Source organism: Chiloscyllium plagiosum, unplaced genomic scaffold (assembly GCF_037043375.1).
Source record: "Chiloscyllium plagiosum isolate Xiang-an unplaced genomic scaffold, Cpla_swu_hap1 HiC_scaffold_22, whole genome shotgun sequence".
NCBI classification, from domain to species: Eukaryota; Metazoa; Chordata; class Chondrichthyes; order Orectolobiformes; family Hemiscylliidae; genus Chiloscyllium; species Chiloscyllium plagiosum.
Window position 1 is genome coordinate 66,874,236 of NW_028270160.1, and position 21,108 is coordinate 66,895,343.

The 21,108-nt window shown below is 43.2% G+C and overlaps 1 protein-coding gene across 1 annotated transcript in view; it reads right to left on the reverse strand.

Annotated features, from left to right (window-relative positions):
• kifbp (kinesin family binding protein) overlaps positions 1-19,687 on the reverse strand; it is a 54,645-nt gene extending 34,958 nt beyond the window's left edge. The window contains exons 1-3 of the mRNA XM_043683141.2: positions 19,323-19,687; positions 14,987-15,085; positions 9,195-9,274 (exon numbers count right to left, since the gene is read on the reverse strand). Of these exons, the coding sequence (XP_043539076.2) occupies positions 9,195-9,274; positions 14,987-15,085; positions 19,323-19,676 (533 nt within the window). The 5' untranslated portion in view covers positions 19,677-19,687. The remainder of the gene's footprint in view (positions 1-9,194; positions 9,275-14,986; positions 15,086-19,322) is intronic.
• Positions 19,688-21,108: the final 1,421 nt, after the last annotated feature.

Below are 21,108 nucleotides of genomic sequence, written 5' to 3' on the forward strand. Positions count from 1 at the left end.
ATAGAAGAACTGCCTGGTTTTGAGATGTGTTGTTTTGTAAATCTTAATTGGGAGTTTTACCAGACTAGTATTATAAAAGGGAAGGTAAAAGATAAGTTAGAGTAAGGACTTGTACATAGTTGTTAGTTAATTATTCTGTTATACTTTAAGAAATAAAGTTGTTAATTTTTTTACTTTAAATAGTTCTTGACCACTCAAAGTTTTACAGATTACTACATGGGATAAATCGTTTCTGTGATGCTGATTTTAAATTAAGCAGGAGAGTTTACCCGTGTCATAACAATAGTGTCACTGATGTTGGGAGTAGATTACTGGGAAATTGTGGGATCTGTTTGATCCCATTGCTATTTAACTGAAACTGTGCCTTCATTTGTCTGTTACTCATATTTGCTTCATGTTAATTTTGGAAAAAGTGAGGACTGCAGAAGCTGGAGATCAGAGTCGAAAAGTGTGGTGCTGCAAAAGCACAGCCAGTCAGGCAGCATCCAAGGAGCGGGTGAGTCGATGTTTCAAGCATGAGCTCTTCATCAGGAATTCCTTGTTAGAATTCCTAGTTAGTTTGTGGGCGGCACGGTGGTACAGTGGTTAGCACTGCTGCCTCACAGCGCCAGAGACCCGGGTTCAATTCCCGCCTCAGGCGACTGACTGTGTGGAGTTTGCACGTTCTCCCCGTGTCTGCGTGGGTTTCCTCCGGGTGCTCCGGTTTCCTCCCACAATCCAAAGATGTGTTGGGTCAGGTGAATTGGCCATGCTAAATTACCTGTAGTGTTAGGTAAGGGGTAAATGTAGGGGTATGGGTGGGTTTCGCTTCGGCGGGGCGGTGTGGACTTGTTGGGCCGAAGGGCCTGTTTCCACACTGTAATCTAATCTAATCTAATCTAATCTAGAATACAAGTCATAGATGTAAATTTTGTTGCTGAGCTGGAAGGTTCGATTTCAGACATTTCGTCGCCACACATCATCAGTGAGCCTCCGGTGAAGCACTGGTGGTTTGGCCCGCTTTTTATTTGTGTTTAGGTTTCCTTGGGTTGATTATATCATTTCCTGTGGTGATATTATTTCCTGTTATTTTTCCCAGGAGGTTGGTAAACTGGATCCAACTTAATGTGTTTGTTGATAGAGTTGCGGTTGGAATGCCATGCTTCGAGGAATTCTCGTGCATATCTCTGTTTGACTTGTCCGAGGATAAATGTGTTGTCAGATGCTGGAGATTAGAATCGAGAGTGCGGTGCTGGAAAAGCACAGCAGGTCAGTCAGCAACCGAGGGGCAGGAGAATCGACCTTTCCGGCAAAAGCCCTTCAAAACTAGTTACAATTTAGCAGGTAAGCAGCTGACTCCTCTAAACTATCTTAGGGTTTTCTAGGTGGCCAGCTATAAATTTCTTAATAATCACCTTCAACACTTACCCTATGACAGGGGTCATGCTAACCGGCCTGTATTTTCTGCCTTTCTCCTTTCTTCAATATTTGTTACTTGCCACTCTAATGGAACCTTTCAAGAATCTAGCAAATTTTGGAAAATTAAGACAAAAAATAGCTAACACTTTTAAGATTCTAAGGCAGGACCCAGACACTTAAAGCTGCAGTTCCAGCAATTTTCTCAGTACCGCTGTCCTAGTGAATATTATTTTATCAAATTCCTCTCTCCTATCCATCTCTTGGTTCACAGCTATTGCTGGAATACAAATGGTCATTTTGTAGTATAGAAGTTGAGCATTGTTAGAAACAAAGAACATGTATACACATTGTGCCTGTTTCAACTGAACAACATAAATGACAGCCATTCTTGGGTAATTTGTCAGGGCATTGACAATCAAACTGCCTGGTATAAAATTTATAGAAAGAGTAGCAGTTAGCTGTGAGTCATCAATAAATGGTGTATTCTCCATTGCAACACCTCTACCAATTACCTGCTAACCAATATGCACTCTCCTCGTACAAACGTTGCTTTTCCCTTTGACAGAAGTTCTAAGAAAGAATCACTGGACCCAAAACATTAATTGATTTCTCTCCACAGATGCTGCCAGACTTGCTAAGCTTTTCCAGCAATTTCTGTTTTTGTTGCATTGCCTGTTAACTGTCCTGATGACTGCAAGATGAAAAGCCTCAATAAAATGTATCTTTTTTCACCAATATTAGTGGATTTTCTTTTGCATTCAAAGCAAAATATATTCACTTTATACAATTCCTTAGTATCTATGATTAACTCCCCATTTTCACTCAAGAGGACAGGCATTCTCATTACCTAAAATCATAAGATATTGGAGCAGAAGTTCGCACTTATCAAGCTGAGCCCAAGATCATGACTGATGTGATATTCCTCATGTTACTTTTTTGCCTCTTCCCTATAACCCTCTATTCTCTTACTGATTAAAAATTTTGTCTGTCTTCACTTTGAATATATTGAAAGACCCAGTCTCAATAGTCATCTGCAATAATGAATTCCAGTCTTACTACCTCTGGCAGACGAAATTCTTCTTCATCCATCTTAAATGGGCAACCTCTCACACTGAGATTATTCCAAATGGTGCTGGACTGTGTCACAAAGAGAAACAACCCTCCATACCTAGCCTGTCAAGCTCAGAGCTCTTCATGGAATTCTAGGTGAAGGCAGATGAGTACCTTGTATGAGTACCTAAGTCAGACTCTCCACATTGGAAAATAACGCCATATATGGATCAAACTTAGTCAAAGGGGGCTGTGGACCACTCCCACTCCTGATTTCTATCCCCTATTATTCCTCATTACTCAAAACCACCAACTGCCAATCTCAGAGCACCATTCTACAACTCATCCGCTTCATCCTCGACCACAACGTTTTCACTTTTGACAACTAGTTTTTCATCCAGACACACGGAACAGCCAAGGAGACTAAATTTGCACCAAATATACCAATATTTTTGTGCACAAGTTTGAGCAAGACGGCTTTGCTGCACAGGACCTCTGACCAGCACCATATACCAGATATATTGACGACATTTTCTTCCTCTGGACCCATGGTGAGGAGTCACTAAAACAACTGTACAATGATATCAACAAGTTTCATCCCACTATCAGACTTACCATGGATTACTCTTTAGTATCTGTCTCATTTTTGGACACACACATCTCCATCAAGTAAAGGCACCTCAGTCCCACACTCTACCCCAAATGCACAGGTAACTTCCAATGCTGCACTTCTCTAGCTTCCACCTTAAACATATTAAAACAGCCATCCCGTGCAGACAAGCCCTACCCATACACTGGATCTGTTCAGAGGAGGAGGAACGCAACGGACACCTGAAGATCCAGAAAGACACCCCATAAGAACAGGATATGATGCTCAATCCATTGATCGCCGGTTCCAATGTGCCACAGTGAGAAACCATAATTACGTCCTCAGGAGACAGATACGGGATGTGACCAATAGGATACCCTTTGTTGTTCAGTACTTCCTGGGAACGGAGAAACTATGCCATATTCTTTGCAGCCTGGGACACATTATCGAAGAGGATGAGCACTTCGCCAAGACCTTCCTTATGCCTCTACTCCTCACCTATAAACAACCACCAAACCTTAAATAGACCACTGTTCAAAGCAAACTGCTTAGCCTTCAAGACAACATCGACCACAACATCACACAACCCTGTCAGGGCAACCACTGTGTGTCAGAGTGTCAACATGGATACTACCATTACACGGGGGACACTACCCACCATGTACACAGCAGGTACTCATGTGATTCAGCCGATGTTGTCTATCTCTTACGGCTCAAACAAGAATGTCCCAAGGCATGGTACACTGGCGAGACCAAGCAGACACTATGACAATGGATGAACGGACACTGTGCAACAATCGCCAGGCAGGGATGTTCCTTCCCAGTTGGGGAACACTGCAGTGATCAGGGACATTCGGCCTCGGATCTTCAGGTGACCATCCTCCAAGGTGGAGTTCTGGATACGCAACAACGCAGAGTGACTGAACGGAGGTTGATAGGCAGATTCAGTACCCATGAGGACGGCCTCAACCGGGACCTTGGGTTCATGTCACACTACAGGTGACCCCACTACACTATACACTCTCACACATACACACTTATATACTCACGCAGACCCTTTCTCACATACATGCTCTCTCTCAGACACACACACACATATACACCCCCCCGAAAGGTGCATTCACGCAAACACATACTATCACATACACACACTCACATAAATTTATGGGGTTAATTTGCATTTGCAGAACTGGAATTGCAAAAAAATTCTATTTTGCTCAAAAAGCACACAATCTGCAGGCAGTCAATCCATGTAACATTTTTTATAAATTCCTATTTTGGAAACAGAACCAGTTTGATTCAAGATTGGGATAGACAGACAGACTCTAACGTCACACCTTTAATGCATTCTCTTGAGTTGAGAAGTCACTTTTTAAAAATAAAACTTTAAGTTATCTCAAGAATGCGATTTGAAAGAAGTTCTGGGATTTACTTTTAATGAACCGAAATCAGCAACCCATTCTACAAGTTGAAAGACTTAACAATCAGTTGCATGCATGACATTGTGATCTATTGCTATAAATTCTGTGTCTTATGATCCTGCTCCACAAATACCTGATGAATTAGCAGTGTTCCAAAAGCTAGTGCTTCTAAATAATCCTGTTGGACTATAACCTGGTGTTCTGTGATTTTTAACTAATTCTATCGTTTTGTGATTCGCGTCCCTTAGAGACTCCTTTACCAAGAAGTTATTGATTAATCCTGTCACATTGCTTCTGACCAAGACTAGGAAAGTGTCCTCCCTGGTTCACTCTAGAATGCTTTGCTCTAAGAAATCACCTACAAAACACCCAACTTACTTTCCAGGCTATTGTTGCCAATCTGATTATCCCAATCTACGTGTAGACTAAAATCACCCATGATAATCGCAATATATTTTTTGCATGTCCCATTTCTTTCTTTCTGCTTATTCTCTTCTACAGTGGAACTATTAAGGAGTCTAGAAACTACAACCACAGGTGACAAATTACCTTTACTATTTCTTACCTCTATCCAAACTGATGCTTGCTCTTTTGAACCTGTCATCTTTCAGCACTGCATTAACATCCCTAATTTACAAAGGTATCCTATTATTGTCCTGGTCCTCCCTTGGTGACATTTCAACCAAATATCTGTGATGTTTGTCAGATCGTACATATTTCTCTCTATCTATGCTAACAATGCTGTCTGTATTATAATATACAAGGCCTCCCATTTTATTTATAATTTTGACAAAATCTGGCCTTACCTGTTGACATATTCTTGTTTGTATGTACGCACATATGTCCTGACCCATCCTGGCGTACTTTGGAAATCATTAGGAGAAAGTGAGGACTGCAGATGCTGGCGATCAGAATGGAGAATGTGGTGCTGGAAGGCTTTCCTGATAAAGGGCTTATGCCCGAAACATCGATCCTCCTGCTCCTTGGATGCTGCCTGACCTTGCTGTGCTTTTCCAGCATCACACTCTCGTCTTTGGAAATCAATACTCAAAATGCTGCCCCTATATAATGTTGCTTCATTACTTTTAAAATATTGCCTATCACTCTCTTCCACCCCACTATTTAGTTTAAAACCCTGTCTCATGCCATTGTTATATGATTTGCCGGCACATTGGTCCCAGCACGGTTCTTAGATTAGATTCCCTACAGTGTGGAAACAGGGAACAGGCCATTTGGCCCAACAAGTCCACCCCAACCCTCCAAAGAGGAACCCACCCTGACCCATTTCCCTCTGACTAATGCACTTAACACTATGGGCAATTTTAGCATGGCCAATTCACCTGACCTGCACATCTTTGGATTGTGGGAGGAAACTGGGACACCCAGAGGAAACCCACGCTGACATGGGGAGAATGCGCAAACTCCACACAAACAGTCGCCCGAGGCTGGAATCGAACCCGGGTCCTTGGAGCTGTGAGGCAACAGTGCTAACCACTGAGCCACTGTGCCTCCCCAGGCTATTGTTTCCAATCTGATGATCCCAATCTACACATAGATTAAAGTCACCTATGATAATTGCAGTATATTTCTTGAATGTCCCATTTCTTTCTTTCTGGGGTAGACCATCCCAACAGAATATCTTTCACTTTCCCTAGTATGGATGCCAGTTCCAAATGAACAAACCCTATTTCTCCGACATCACATTGCAGATGACACAAAGATTGGAAGTGTCGTCGATAGTATAGAGAACTACTGCAGGCTGCAGCGCAATAGACAGGATGCAGAGCTGGGCTGCGAGATGGCAGATGGAGTTCAACCTGGATAAATGCGAAGTGATGCATTTTGGAAGGTCGAACTCAAATGCTGAATATAGGATAAAGACAGGATTCTTGGCAGTGTGGAGGAACAGAGGGATCTGGATTTGCAAGTACATAGATCCCTCAAAGTTGCCACCCAAGTGGATAGGGTTGATAAGAAAGCATATGATGTTTTGGCTTTCATTAACAGGGTTATCCAGTTTAAGAGCCATGAGGTTTTGCTGCAGCTCTACAAGTCCCTGGTGAGACCACACTTGGAATATTGTGTCCAGTTCTGGTCGCCCTACTTTCGGAAAGATAGAGGGGCTTTGGAGAGGGTGCAAAGAAGGTTTACCAGGAGTGAAGGGCTTGACTTATGAAGAAAGGTTGAATAAGCTCAGACTTTTGTCTCTGGAGAGGAGGAGGATGAGAGGAGACCTGATCAAGTTGTACAAAATAATGAGAGGAATAGATAGAGTCAATAGCCAGAGACTTTTACCCAGGGCAGGATTGACTGGTAAGAGAAGTCATAGCTTGAAGGTATTAAGAAGAAGGTATAAAGGAGACATCAGAGGTAGGTTCTTTACGCAGAGAGTTGTGAACGCATGGAATGCGTTGTCAGCTGAGGTGGTGGAAGCGAAGTCACTGGGGACATTTAAGGGACTGCTGGATATGCACATGGATAGCAGTGAGTTGAGGGGTGTGTAGGTTAAGTTACTATATTTTACACAACATCATGGGCCAATGGGACTGTTCTGTGCTGTACTTTTCTATGTTCTATAAGCCATGCATTCATCTCTCAAATCTCATTCAGCACCAATTTGCTTGTGGCTCAAGTAGTAATCCATAGATTATTATACCTTATAAGTTTTGTTTCTTACTTTAGCCCCTAACTGCTTATATTCCCTCAGCAGTACATCTTCTTATTCCGATCCATATTGGTGGTACCTATATGTACCACAATCACTGCTTTGTCCTACAGCAGGTTCCTCTCCAGCCCACAGCAGGTATCCAAAATCCTGGCAGGCAACACAGCCATCAGCTAGAGAAAAACATAGCTATCCCCTTCAGTACACAGACTTATACTACCACTGCAATTCTATTTACTCCCCTCACTTGAATGGTTTCCTGGATGCAGTATTCTGGTCAGGTAGTTCATTTACCCATGCAGTTCACACTCTTCTCTAAGAGATTTGAAGTACCTCAAACTTGCTGACAATTCTAAGAGCTAATGCTCCTGCAATGCTGCCTCTTGGGTCCCTTTACCTGCCTCACTTCTAGTCATTTGCTCTTTTCCCTGAGCAAATTAGAAGACCCCTCCTAGAACAGTGTCACAGCACTTTCAGTGTCCTTCCTGAAACAGATTTCCTGATGATGGGCTCTTGCCAGAAACGGCGATTCTCCTGCTTCTCGGATGCGGCCTGACCTGCTGTGCTTTTCCAGTACCTCAGTCTCAACACTGATATTTCTCACAGCCACTTACCTCCAACACAATAAGCTCCTAACTTATGACTTAACCTTTTCGAAGATACCTCGTCAAATGCTTTCTGGAAGGATAAATACAACACATCCACTGGTTCCACCATCTACTCTGGTTGAAATTTCCTTGAAAAACTCTAATATGTTAGTCACGCAAGAGGTCCCTTTCATGTTGACTCTGCTTGATTAGTTTATGATTTTTCAAATGTGCTATTACTCCTTTAATAATTAGATTCATAGAGATGACAGCACAGAAACTGACCCTTCGTCCATGCCAACAGATATCATAACCCAATTTAGTCCCACTTGCCAACGGCCGGCCCATATCCCTCCAAACCCCTCTTATTCATATACCCATCCAGATGCCTTTTAAATGCTGTAATTGTACCAGCCTCCACCACTTCCTCTGGCAGCTCATTCCATACACGCAGCAACCTCTGCATAAAAAAGTTGCCCCGTCGGTCTCTTTTATATTTTTCCCATTTCACCCTAAACCTATGCCCTCTAGTTCTGAACTCCCCCACTGCAGGGAAGAGACTTAGTCTACTTGTCCTATCCATGCCCCTCATGAATTTTATAAATCTCTATAAGGTCACCCCTCTGCCTCTGTCGCTACAGGGAAAACAGCCCCATCCTATTCAATCTCTCCCTATAGCTCAAATCCTCCAACCCTGGCAACATCCTTGTAAAATTGATTCCAACATTTTTTCTAAAAAAATCCAAATTAATACCGGTAGCACCACTTCTACTTCCCTTAGCTCTAGCCTGCAATTTTGAGACATTTTTAACTTTAATGCTGCTTTATATCTCTTTCTTTTGATCTCAGTGCTGCTATTTCCTGAAATAAAACAGAAAGTACTCAAGAAAGTCATCCATATCCTGTAGCACTTGCGGAAAGAAAGGATTGACGTTTCTAGTCCAGAATTACTCATTGATGATAGCATCTTGTGAAGTCATACTGGACTTAAAACATTAGCTCTGGTTCTCTCTCCACAGATGGCTGCCAGATCTGATGAGTTTCTATAGCATTACTTGTTTTTATTTCAGATCTTCAGCATCCTGCAGGACTTTGCTGCTATTTTCAGGTTCCTTTCCCATCAAATTAACGCAACTCCTCCCTAACAGTTGATCTTCCAGTAAACATTTGGCCATTTTTATTAATCATTTCTTTTGAATAGAAATGTATCAAATGTTTTGTAGAAGTCCATGTCAACAATACCCGCACACATTTCCTTATTTACCACTTGTGTTATCTCCTCAAAAAATTCAGATTACCTCAACAAAATTAGCAGAAAAACCTGATGGCTGGCTGAAATTCAGTTTCATCTGTACTACTGAGAGCTCAGACACAAAATTGCTTTGTAATTTCAGAGCTACCAATACTCGTACTTCTTCAGATGGCCTCAGTTGTTTACAGACAAACTTCCCATTTGATCTCTGACAGGTTAAAGACCACCATACCTTTTATGTCTCTCCTGCTCACTCAACCTCTCCTCTTCTTCCAGGAAGTGTTCATGGGTGTCCAATGGTGGAGTTCCAATCTAAATGATAAGTAACAGATTATCTTTATGCAGTTCCTGCAGTTTATTCAAGTAACCGCTTCCTTTTGTAATTATTGATCAGTTGTTTCTTTAGGCAGTTCTCCCTCTCTTCCTGAAGTCATTACTTCCTCAGCTTCAGTGCCACGGCAGTGGTCGAGAAGCTCACATAAAAGCCCATTGCTTCAAGTTGGCTTGGGTAACAGGCCATGCTATCAAAGATGCAACATGTTGCCACAACAAAAATGTTATTCCCTTGTACAAGAAAGGGAATAGGGATAACCCTGGGAATTACAGTCAGGCTTATATCGGGCAAGTTATTGGAGGGGGTTCGGAGAGATAGGATTTATGATTATTTGGAAACACATAGCTTGATTAGAGGTAGTCAGCATGGCTAAGTGAGGGGCAGGCCATGCCTCTAACTGAATTATTTGATGATGTGACAAAACATATTGAAGGTAAAGCAGTGGATGCGGTGTATATGGATTTTTGATAAGGTTCCCCATAGTAGGTTCATTCAAAAAGTAACAAAGCATGGGAAACAGCAAAACTTGGCTGTCCAGATATAGAACTGGCTGGCCCATAGAAGACAGAAGGTGGCAGTAGATGGAAAGTAGGATGTTCCACAGGTATCGGTTCTGGGACCTCTGCTCTTTCAGAATTTTATAAATGACTTGGTTGGGGAAGTGGAAGGGGAGGTTAGTAAGTTTGCCAATGACAGAAAGGTTGGTGGAGTTGTGGATAGTGTGGAGGGCTGTTGTAGGTTGCAACAGGACAGCGACAGGATGAGAGCTGATGGAGTTCAACCTGGAAAAGTATGAAGTGATTTATCTTGGAAAATTGAATTTGAATGCAGATTACAGGGTTAAAGGCAGGATTCTTGGCAGTGTGGAGGAACAGAGGGATCTTGGGTCCACATCCATAGATCCTTCAAAGTTGCCACCCAAGTTGATAGGGTTGTTAAGAAGGCATATGATCTGTCGGCTTTCATTAGTAGGGGGACTGAGTTTAAGAGCCATGCTGTTATGCTGCAGCGCTATAGAATCCTGATTTGACCACACTTGGAATATTGTGTTCAGTTCTGGTCACCTCATTATAGGAAGGATGTGGAAGCTTTAGTGAGGATGCAGAGTAGATTTACCAGGATGCTACCTGGACTGGAGGGCAAGTCTTATGATGGAAACCTGAGGGAGCTCACTGAAGCAAAGGAGGATGAGAGAATGAGAGGTGACTTGATAGAGGTGTACAAGATGTTGAGAGGCATAGATAGAGTGGCCAGAGACCTTTTGCCAGGGTGGAAATTATGAGGGAGTATAATTTTAAGGTGATCGGAGGAAGGCATAGGGGAGATGTCAGAGGTCAGTTCCTTAAACAAATGTGGTGGCTGCCTGGAATGCCTTGCCGGCAGTGGTAGTAGAAACAGAGACATTAGGGACACTTCAGTGATTCTTAGATAGGCACATGGATGATAGTAAAATGTAAGGTAGGTAGTTTAGTTTGATCTTAGAGTAAGATAAAATGTCAGCACAACATCGAGGGTCGATGGGCCTGTATGGTGCTGTACTGTTCTACGTTTTATAACCATCTTCTGCCCACAAACACAGCCCCAAGACTGACTAGCTAGGCCTCAGCTCGAACCACCCTCACTGATATTCCTTTACCCCAACAATGCTGGCTGATAATGCTGTTGTCCAATCACTTTCACTGTTAAGTTAATTCTTAATAAATAGATATTGAGATGGTGGCATTTCGTAAGAGTCAAATCCAAGGCAAGTGCCAGGAATTAACTTGCAAAAGGGTGTGCATTCAGGAAGGCTTGGTAAGTGACAAGTGACTTTTATGTCACACAACAACAATGACCATCTCCAACAAGGGAGATATTTCGCTCAGCATGCAATGGGACTTTACGTACTGAATGGTTAACACTTATTTTTGAGGGGTCTTTGACATTTTCTCAAGGGCTACATTTTGATTTGTAGGCATTTCTTCTGCATTCTCATTAATTTTTTAGGCAATGCAGTCATGTAGTAACATTGCCTTCTTTACCTATGCAATATACAAATTCTCATGAAGCAAAAGCAGAGATTCACCAATATCCTCAATAATTATGAACACTCCATTAAACTTAAAGCCAAAATATACAAGTATTAATTTCCTAGACAGAGCATTTAAATTGGCACAAGACCACAGACATAAGTTAACAAAAGTTATTTATCAAAGGTCATCACCGCAGCACCCCTGACTACTAAGATCACAGTTATTGCGCTTCCATCCCATATGTACAATGCTGGAAGATGTTCAGTCAATTAGAACCCTTTTAATGGTATCTCAGACTTAAATTTAATCATTGACAGTACTCATTGCAATAGTATCTACTAAATGTTTTCTCCTCCTCAACTTAGGGTCCCAATTCCTGCTTCACAAGTAGTAACACACTCCTGACCCTGATGACAGACAAATCTGAATTATCTAATCAGATGGGAATGACTCCCTCCTGAAACAAAGCAACCAGGTAACTTCCCCCTCCCTCCCTCATGTGGCACAACAGCTCGGACTTGAGCTCCTCTGTTTGAATCCAAAGTTGTTTGAGCTGCTACAAATGTATGCACACTGGATCAACACGGTATCTAGCAGCACCAAGCAGCAACACACCATCTGACCAGACATCTTTCTATTTCAATTTAATCACTTCTATACTCTTTAATACACTTTGTTGTACTTTTCTACACCTCATACTTAAAAGTATTTTTAAGAGGTAAAGTCGAGAGACCTGAAAACAAAATAAAGACCTTACTTTCCCTTTAAAGACTAGAAATACTCACTAATCCTACTTATCAATCAGCTGTTTAGTTGAGGAAAAGTTAATCAAATACCCCTCTCTTCCTCTGCTTAACTCAAGCAGAGTTAATTCTAACACTCTATTACGTCACATTAAGTCAGCTGCTTACAAATGCCCTTTTAAAAAAAAGGGTCTAAGTCACTACTTCTGCTAAATTGTTCACTCAATTGCTTACCAAGATCTATCTCTGCCTTAAAAATTTTCAAAGACTCTGCTTCCACTGTCTTTTCAGGAAGAGAGTTTCAAAGATTCATGACCTCCAGAAAAAGAATTTCACCTCACAGCTGTCTTAAGTGAGTGACACCTTTTTAAATAGTCTATTTCTGGAATCTCCAATAAGAGGAAACATCCTCTCCACACTGACATTGTCAGATTGAGCTGCTTTTATTCTTCTGAACCCTAGCCTGTCCACCTTTCCTCAAAATTAACTACCCATTGAAGTTACAAGTTGGCAAACCTTCATGAACTGCCTCCAACATAGTTATATACTAATACTGCACACAGTACAGCAAATGCGATCTTACCTGCATCCTCTATAACTGAAACACAAAATTTTTATTTTTGTAGACAATTTCCCTCACAATAATCACTAATATGCTTTTGGCTTTTGTATAATTACTAGCTGAATTGCATACTAACCTCGACTACATAGGACAATCAGATCTCTCCACTCTCTCATTGTTGTGAAAATGGATAATTTCATCTTCTTATAGACAATGCAACGTATTAATGTTTTCCACACTCTATCAGACCAATCACTGGTCACTGCACTGACCAATCCACACATGCACAATGGTCACCGCACTGACCAATCCACACACGCACAATGGTCACCGCACTGGCCAATCCACACATGCACAATGGTCACCGCACTGGCCAATCCACACACGCACAATGGTCACCGCACTGACCAATCCACACATGCACAATGGTCACCGCACTGACCAATCCACACACGCACAATGGTCACCGCACTGACCAATCCACAAAGGCCCAACGGTCACTGCACTGATTAATCCAAACACGCACAATGGTCACTGCACTGACCAATCCACACACGCACAATGGTCACCGCACTGACCAATCCACAAAGGCCCAACGGTCACTGCACTGATTAATCCAAACACGCATAACGGTCACTGCACTGACCAATCCACACACGCACAATGGTCACCGCACTGACCAATCCACAAAGGCCCAACGGTCACTGCACTGATTAATCCAAACACGCATAACGGTCACTGCACTGACCAATCCACACACGCACAATGGTCACTGCACTGACCAATCCACACACGCACAATGGTCACCGCACTGACCAATCCACAAAGGCCCAACGGTCACTGGACTGATTAATCCAAACACGCATAACGGTCACTGCACTGACCAATCCACACACGCACAATGGTCACCGCACTGACCAATCCATACACACACAATGGTCACCGCACTGACCAATCCACACAGGCACAATGGTCACCGCACTGACCAATCCACACACACACAATGGTCACCGCACTGACCAATCCACAAAGGCCCAACGGTCACTGCACTGATTAATCCTAACTCGCATAACGGTCACCGCACTGACCAATCCACACAGGCACAATGGTGTACCACAAGGGTTTGTACAGGGACCCTTATTGTTTGTTATATGCATAAATTATACAGATGGAAACGTGGGAGGAAATGTTCAACAAATTTGCAGAAAAGACCAAGATTGAATCATAATCCCTACAGTGGGGAAGCAGACTATTCAGCCCATCGAGTCCAGTTCTGAGGAAGGGTCACTGGACCAAAAACGTTAAGTTTGATTTCTCTTCACAGATGCTACCAGACCTGCTGACCTTTTCCAGCAACTTCCATTTTTGTTTCTACCCCCTACTATATTATATCCCTGTAACCTCAAATTTTCCAAGGCTAATTAACCTAATCTACACATCTTTGGACTGTGGGAGGAAACTGGAGCACCCAAAGGAAACCCACAGACATGAGGAGAATGTGCAAACTCAGCACTGACAGTCACCCGAAGGTGGAATCAGATCAGTGTCCCTGGTGCTATGAGGCAGCATGCTCACTACTAAGCAACCTTGATAGAGTGGTTAGGAATGAAGAAGATGGAACATATAAGTGGGTTGATCAGATGGGCAGACCAGTGGCAGATGGTATTTAACCATGATAACTGTGAGGTGATGCACTTTGGAAGAAACAGATGAGGGAATATCTAATGAATGGCAGGACACTGGGTTGCTTAGAGGAACAGACAGATCTCGGAGTGATTACTGATATATCCCAGAGGTCGGCAGGGACGTAAATAGGATAGTTAAGAGAGCATTATAGGACACTTACTTTCATCAGTCATGGCATAGAGTATAAGAGCAAGGAGATAATGGTGGAATTGTATCCTGAAGAATACGGTCACATGCAGGAAACTGTGATTAGTGCACCTTTAGTGATAGTAGTGTCAGTGCAGACTAAATGGGCCAAAGGGCTTTTTCTGTGCTCACTGCACTGACCAACACCACCTCCCGCCCAGCGTATCTGTCACTGCACTGACCAATCCCTCATACACACATCCTGCACTGACCAGACCCCCCTCCACACAAACACACAAAACCCTGTACTAAACAATCCCCTACACACTGGTCACATCACTGACCAATGCCTCCACCTACCAGTCACTGCACGGACCAACGCCTCAACCTACCAATCACTGCACAGACCAATGTCGCCACACAGAGGTCACGGCACAGACTAACGTCACCACACAGAGGTCACGGCACAGAACAATGACTCCACACAGAGGTCACGGCACTGAGTGATCCAGACATATTGATTACTAGCATCCACCTGCTGTCAAATGAAGACAACTTTACCTCCTTAGTGTATTGGTTGTAAAGAGATTCTGCATCTTCTAGATAGGTTTGTGCTTTTTCCATTTCTTCCAATCCGGCCCACAAGATGCCCAACTGATTCTGAGAGATAAAGAACAAATTTAGTTAGTTTTCTGTTCAATTCTCAGCAAGAATATAACTTTAAGGCAATGGTGGAGAATTCAAGTGTTACTTGAGATTATGCTCCCTAACATTGCAAACTGAACACTCCCCCTGGTGTCGTCAGTTCCAATTTGGCCTTTTCCCACAAAAAAGCCCCAAGCTTGACATCACTCTCTTTGCAAACAGCCTAACCTCCCCTTCTTAACCTGTTGCTGCTCCTAAACCTGTTGTCACCTTCCCCAACTCTATGTTCAAACCACTTCAAATAGGGCTCTGCTTCCTCTACAATGCCAAAACAGCCTTTATCAATGACAAATAATAAGTGATGTGAGAAAGACACAAGTATAAACACTTACTCCAGATCTTTCTTGATCAGTCTGCAGTTTTTTGACACCGTGACTACATCATCCTCTTGATACTTCTCTCCACTGTTTTGGAACCAGGTGGCACTGCTCTCTCTAGATTCGGTATTGTCTACTCACAGCTAGGAATCACTTTGCAGTGGCTTTTCTTCCTGTTCCCACAATTTCATCTCTAGTGATCCTAAGTATCAATCCTTGAGTCCTTGTATTTCTCAAGCACACTGCGAGTTTCCATGTCGACACCCAACAGTACCCTGTCAAACCTAACCTTCGCTGGTACTAAGGACTAAAGAAGATCTGTGACATGGTGAAGACAGTAGAGACTGAATGGCAGAGGAGTTATTTTTCCAGGGTCAAAGGGAATGAAGATTGGGCAGGAAAAGTAATAAAAGATGTGCTTGTTTAAGGTGTGCCACTGACTGAAAGGAAAAATATGAGAAAAATTGAAGCAAGCAAGTAACAGCTTTCAACTTGCAGAGTCCAAATGCCAAATCTCCCCAAATTTCCTCTTACCTCCCCTAGCCATGATCCCAGCACTGCCCATCAAACCTTTATTCTTGCACTTTCAATGATCTCATCTCCTGTGGAGGAAGATCTCCAGAATGTCCAACTTCATAACCTTCCACAAAACAGAAATTGTTGCACAAACTTAGAAATATATAGAGGAACCTCAATTATCTGAAGGACTCAGGTGGGGAGTATTTCATTCGGTTAGCCAAATTCCAGATACTTGAATGCCAGATAACATAGTTTATCTGAGCATCGGGACCTTGCGATCTTGCCGGATAATCCGATATTCGGACAATTGAATGCTGGATAATTGAAGTTCCTCTGTAGTGACGGTATTCAGTACAGTTACTGTTCTGAAGACTCAAAATATTAACTCTGCCTTCGCTCCACAGTTACTGCCAGACCTGATTTTCTCCAGCAATTTCAGTTTTTGTTTCAGATCTTCAGTATCTACGTGTTTTACTCTCATGATCTCCCACTCCTGAACAGCTTGCTTCTGTTTGTTTCTCAAGATTCACCAACAGGATTGCTTTGAGAGGCACACTGATTCAGTCTGTTTCTGTCTCATTCCACTGATTTCACCTGTCTTTGTTTTATTTTTTCTCTCTTGCCCAATCACCAATTACATCCATGATTGTTTCAGTTTCCTCTGCCACTTTATTTCTTATTTTGTAGCCCTGTTTTCTCTATAACTTGATCACCCAGTCAGTCTGCGCCTCAACCCCCACCACAAATGAGGGCTCTGGGCTATTTCCTCGACAGAGGCCTAATCAGTCCCATCCACTGACTTTCTCTGCCTGACAGAGCTCGTTATCATGTTGAACAACCTCCCTTGTGACTCTATTCACTTTTTCCAATAAAATGCGTTGCTGAGTGAATCTGCATGGGTTCTAGCTATGCTGCCTTTCAGAGAAAGATGTACAACATTCCTTGCTCCAATCCTACTCAAGCCTCTCTCTCATCTCTTTTTCCTGTATACTGATGATTGACATGTGCCATTTTTTGACCCTTGCCTGAATTGGAAAATTTAATCAACATTCCTTCCCACTTCCACCTACTTAACTTTATTATTTGACACTTCAGACCATTTCCAAGACTTCTCCATTTCAGGAGAATTTCTAATCAACACATTTAGAAATGTTATTACACATCTCCGAACCAGGGAGAACTTGAAACCAGGCTGTCTAGTTCAGAGGCAGAGACACAACTACTGCACCGCAAAACTCAGTGATGGATTATCAACAAATACTTACCATTGGCCCACTGACTCTGCCCAGCAACTGTAATATTGTCCTTTATTCCAAATGGAATGGAGTATAAACATGGAAAGGTTTATAAAACCACACCTAAAATACATTCTGAACAGTTTGAGCCTCTTCGTTAATGGAACACACTGGCATTGGAGGCAATCCAGATATGACTATGACTCTAAGGTTGAGGAGACATTAAGTGTGTTGGGCTTGTCCTCAGTGGACTGTAGAGAAAAATCAGAGAAAACTTTATGAAATATGCAAGATTTTTAGGGGTTTGAAAGTACATGTTGAGAGATTGTTTTCCCTTGTGGGAGAATCTAGGAACAGAGGACATAATCTCAGAGCAAGGGATCACCTATTTAAGACAGACATGGGGAGGAATTTCTTCTGTGGATTACTAATTTTCAGAATTATTGAATGCATGGGGCTATTGAAGCTGTATCGCTAATTATATTCATGGCTGAAATAGTTGGTGTGGACGGGAGCAGACAAGAAAGGCTTGTCTTTTCCAAGGTGGCGGCACAGTAGACTCCTAAGCTGGAGCTCATCCACCGTTTTTTTTTTCTTCTTTTTCCTCTTTTCATGTTTTTTTCTCTCTACTTACCTCCACTTCTCAGACAGTATTAGTGGTGGACAGCTGAGCTAGTGGAATCCAAGGACTCACAGCCTCAAAGAAGCCCAGCGTGCACTCCCAACCTCGAGGAATCCCAGTGCGGACTCTCTGCTTTGGAAAGCCTGTAATGCTGAACTTTGACCTTTATTTTTCACGTTTATCGAAGATTTTGTATCTCGGTATTTCTGTACCTAAGATGGCATTGGGAAAGGCAATTATTTACACTTTTTGCTGTACTCAAGTGTCCCTGTACTTGAGTACATGTGACAATAAACCTAATTCTACTTCTAGATTGGAGGACCTCTTTGTGGATCTGCTCCTGGGCTGGCTAAAGGCATCATTAATAGGTCCAGGCAGTGGAGGGGATCATAATTCCTACCCATCGGGTCTGTTTCCGTGCTGTATATCTCTATGACTATATGCCCCTCTTTTGCACTTCCATATGCGCGCACATGCTTGGAAAGAGAGTCACACAACATCCAACTACTTGCTTGACGTGTTGGCGCTTAATTTAGAATATCTGGTCGGCACAGATGAGTTGGACCGAAGGGTCTGTTACTGTGCTGCACATCTCTATGACTCTGTGGTTGAGTACGTTACATCCTTCAACAGCTACATTTTAATTTAACCTCCAGTTTTCTTTTTAATGACAGTGTACCAATGGGCTATTTCAGTCCTTTGTAATTTGATTCAATTTGTTTATTTTTACTTTTATCAAAAGAATATTCACAGCCAAGATGATCAAATTTCTAATCAGAAAGGGAAACAATAGTTATGGGGAAAGGGAGGAAAGTGGGTTTGGGGATTATCAGGTCAAATGTAGTTGGGGGTTAACTGGGAAGTCAAAGGCTGGGAGGCAGGTGGAAGAGGAGAGGAGTGAAGGAGAGATGTTGAAGGATTCAGTTGTGTAGTCACACAGCAATATGATTAAGATTTTTCTGTTTTAACTTCTCGTGGCCAACCAGTAAGATAAACATGTAAGTAGTTCAAATCTTCTGAAATCTTCAACTCTAACTTGGAGTGGGTGACTTTCTTAAAGGGTTCTAGCTGGCAGCTAATTGTCCATCAGGAGTTTCAACTTCCAGGATAATTCCTGCTTAATCAAAGTATCAGGACCTTAGAGGGATCATAATACACACCTTTCGAGATATGTCCAGTCTCTAAATGTCTCCACAGGATCTGGGTGGTTGTCTCTTTTTATGCTCCATCTTGCAGCCTTTGGCTCTGGATAGCTAACTCTTCCTTCATTGTGCCTTTCCTGTCTCTCCCTCACTCCCGTGTTTGAACCCGCCCTACCCACCCTCTCCAAGCCCGCTCCCCCCTCAGATCCAGGCCAGGAAACCCCTTTCTAACTGCCAGGCCTCTGCTCCCCCTCAGTCTGACCCCCCTCCCCGACTCCGGGGCTGATCTCACCGCACGGCCCCTTGTGTTGCCACAGGCTCCGGTTGCCTGGAGACGGCCGCTGCCCCCCACTTCACCTCGGCCTGCAGAAAGACGGACACGGCCCCAGGGCTGAGCTTCAAGGGCTCCAGGATCTGGACGCACTTGGCCAGGTGCTCCTCGCCCGCGGACAGCTCCTCGGTCTCCGTGTGGTTGAGGCCGAGCTGCAGCTCCACCACAGCCGCTTTCTGCAGCCAATCTCCGGCCTGAAGCGGCTCATCATCCCGCGGTCCCAGCGCTGCCTTCAGCTCCTTTAGCAGCTCCCGAGCCGCGTACTTGGAACGATAAGGCTCCGACTCCGGATCCCGCTTCGACTCCACCTCCAGCAGCCTCAGGACCCGCGAGTATTTCACGCTCAGGTCCTGCTCGACGCCGCCTTCCCTCGCCGCCATTTCACCCTCAGTTACACAGCAGCGCCACCGGCGGCGAAGACGGAGCACTGCAGGACACAAAGACAGCGCCGTCCGGCGGCCGGGAGGAGGCACTGCAGGATCCATTCGTGTTCATGCAAGTCCAAACTGAGTTTGAAAGCCACGATTTGGAGATGCCAGTGTTGGACAAGGCTGTACAAAGTTAAAAATCACACGATCCGCAGCAGATGAAGGAGCAGCGCCCCGAAAGCTAATGCTTCCAGTTAAACCTGTTGGACTTGGTATCGTGTGATTTCTAACTGAGTTCGAAAGCGGCTTTGCTGATGGATTAACATGGGGTTAAATTGAAAAGCAGCATGGGCAGTTCTCCTACAACTCCTTGGTTGTGTTCCAATGAACCTTAATAAAAAAAACACAATATAAATTTAGCCCTTTACATTTATCTAAACTGAACTCCATCTGCCGCTCCTCAGCATCAGGTTATAGTCCAACAGATTTATTTGGAAGCACTAGCTTTCCGAGCGCTGCAATTTTTCCAGCGTCTGCAGTCCTCACTTTCTCCTGATTTTTAACTTTGTCCACCCAGTCCAACACAGACTCTTCCACGTCACGACCCCTCAGCTCATTAGGCCAACTGATCGAGGACCCCTTGTATTCTGAGGGAACCTTCTTCACTGGTTACACCAACAATTTCAGTGTCATCTGCAAACTTACTAACCATACCTCCTATATACATATACAAATAATATGTATAAACAACAAAAAGCAGTGGAACCAGCACTGATCCTTGTGGCATACAAATGGTCACAGGCCTCCAGTATGAAAAACAATCCTCTACCATTACCCTTTGTCCTCTACCTTCAAGCCAATTTTGCATCCACATGGCTAACTCTCCCTGCATTCCATGTGACCTTACCTTGCTAACTAGTCTATCATGCAGAACTTTGTGGAATGCCTTGCTGAAGTCTATATAAACATCCTTTGCCTTCAATCTTCTTTGTCACTTCCTCAAAAAAACTTAATCAAGTTAGTGTGACATGATTTCCCACACAAAACCATGCTGACCATCCCTAATCAGGTCTTGCCTTTTCAAAAACATGTAAATCCTGTCTCGCAGAATCCCCTCCAACAATTTACCTATAACCGACGTCAGGCTCACTGGCTTTTCCTTACGACCATTCCTAAGTAGTGGCGCCACATTAGCCATCCTCCAGTTTTCCGGCACCTCATTCACGGCTACTGATCTCAGCAACACTTCCCTTGCCTCCTATAAGATTCTGAGATACACCCGGTTGAATTCCAGAGATTTATCCACTTTTATTCATTTTAAGACGTCCAGCACCACCTCCTCTGCAATATGGACACTTTTCAAGATATCACTATTTATTTCTCCAAGTTCTCAATCTTCCATACCCTTCTCAAGTAGTATTTCACATCAGTATTTACTGTAGAG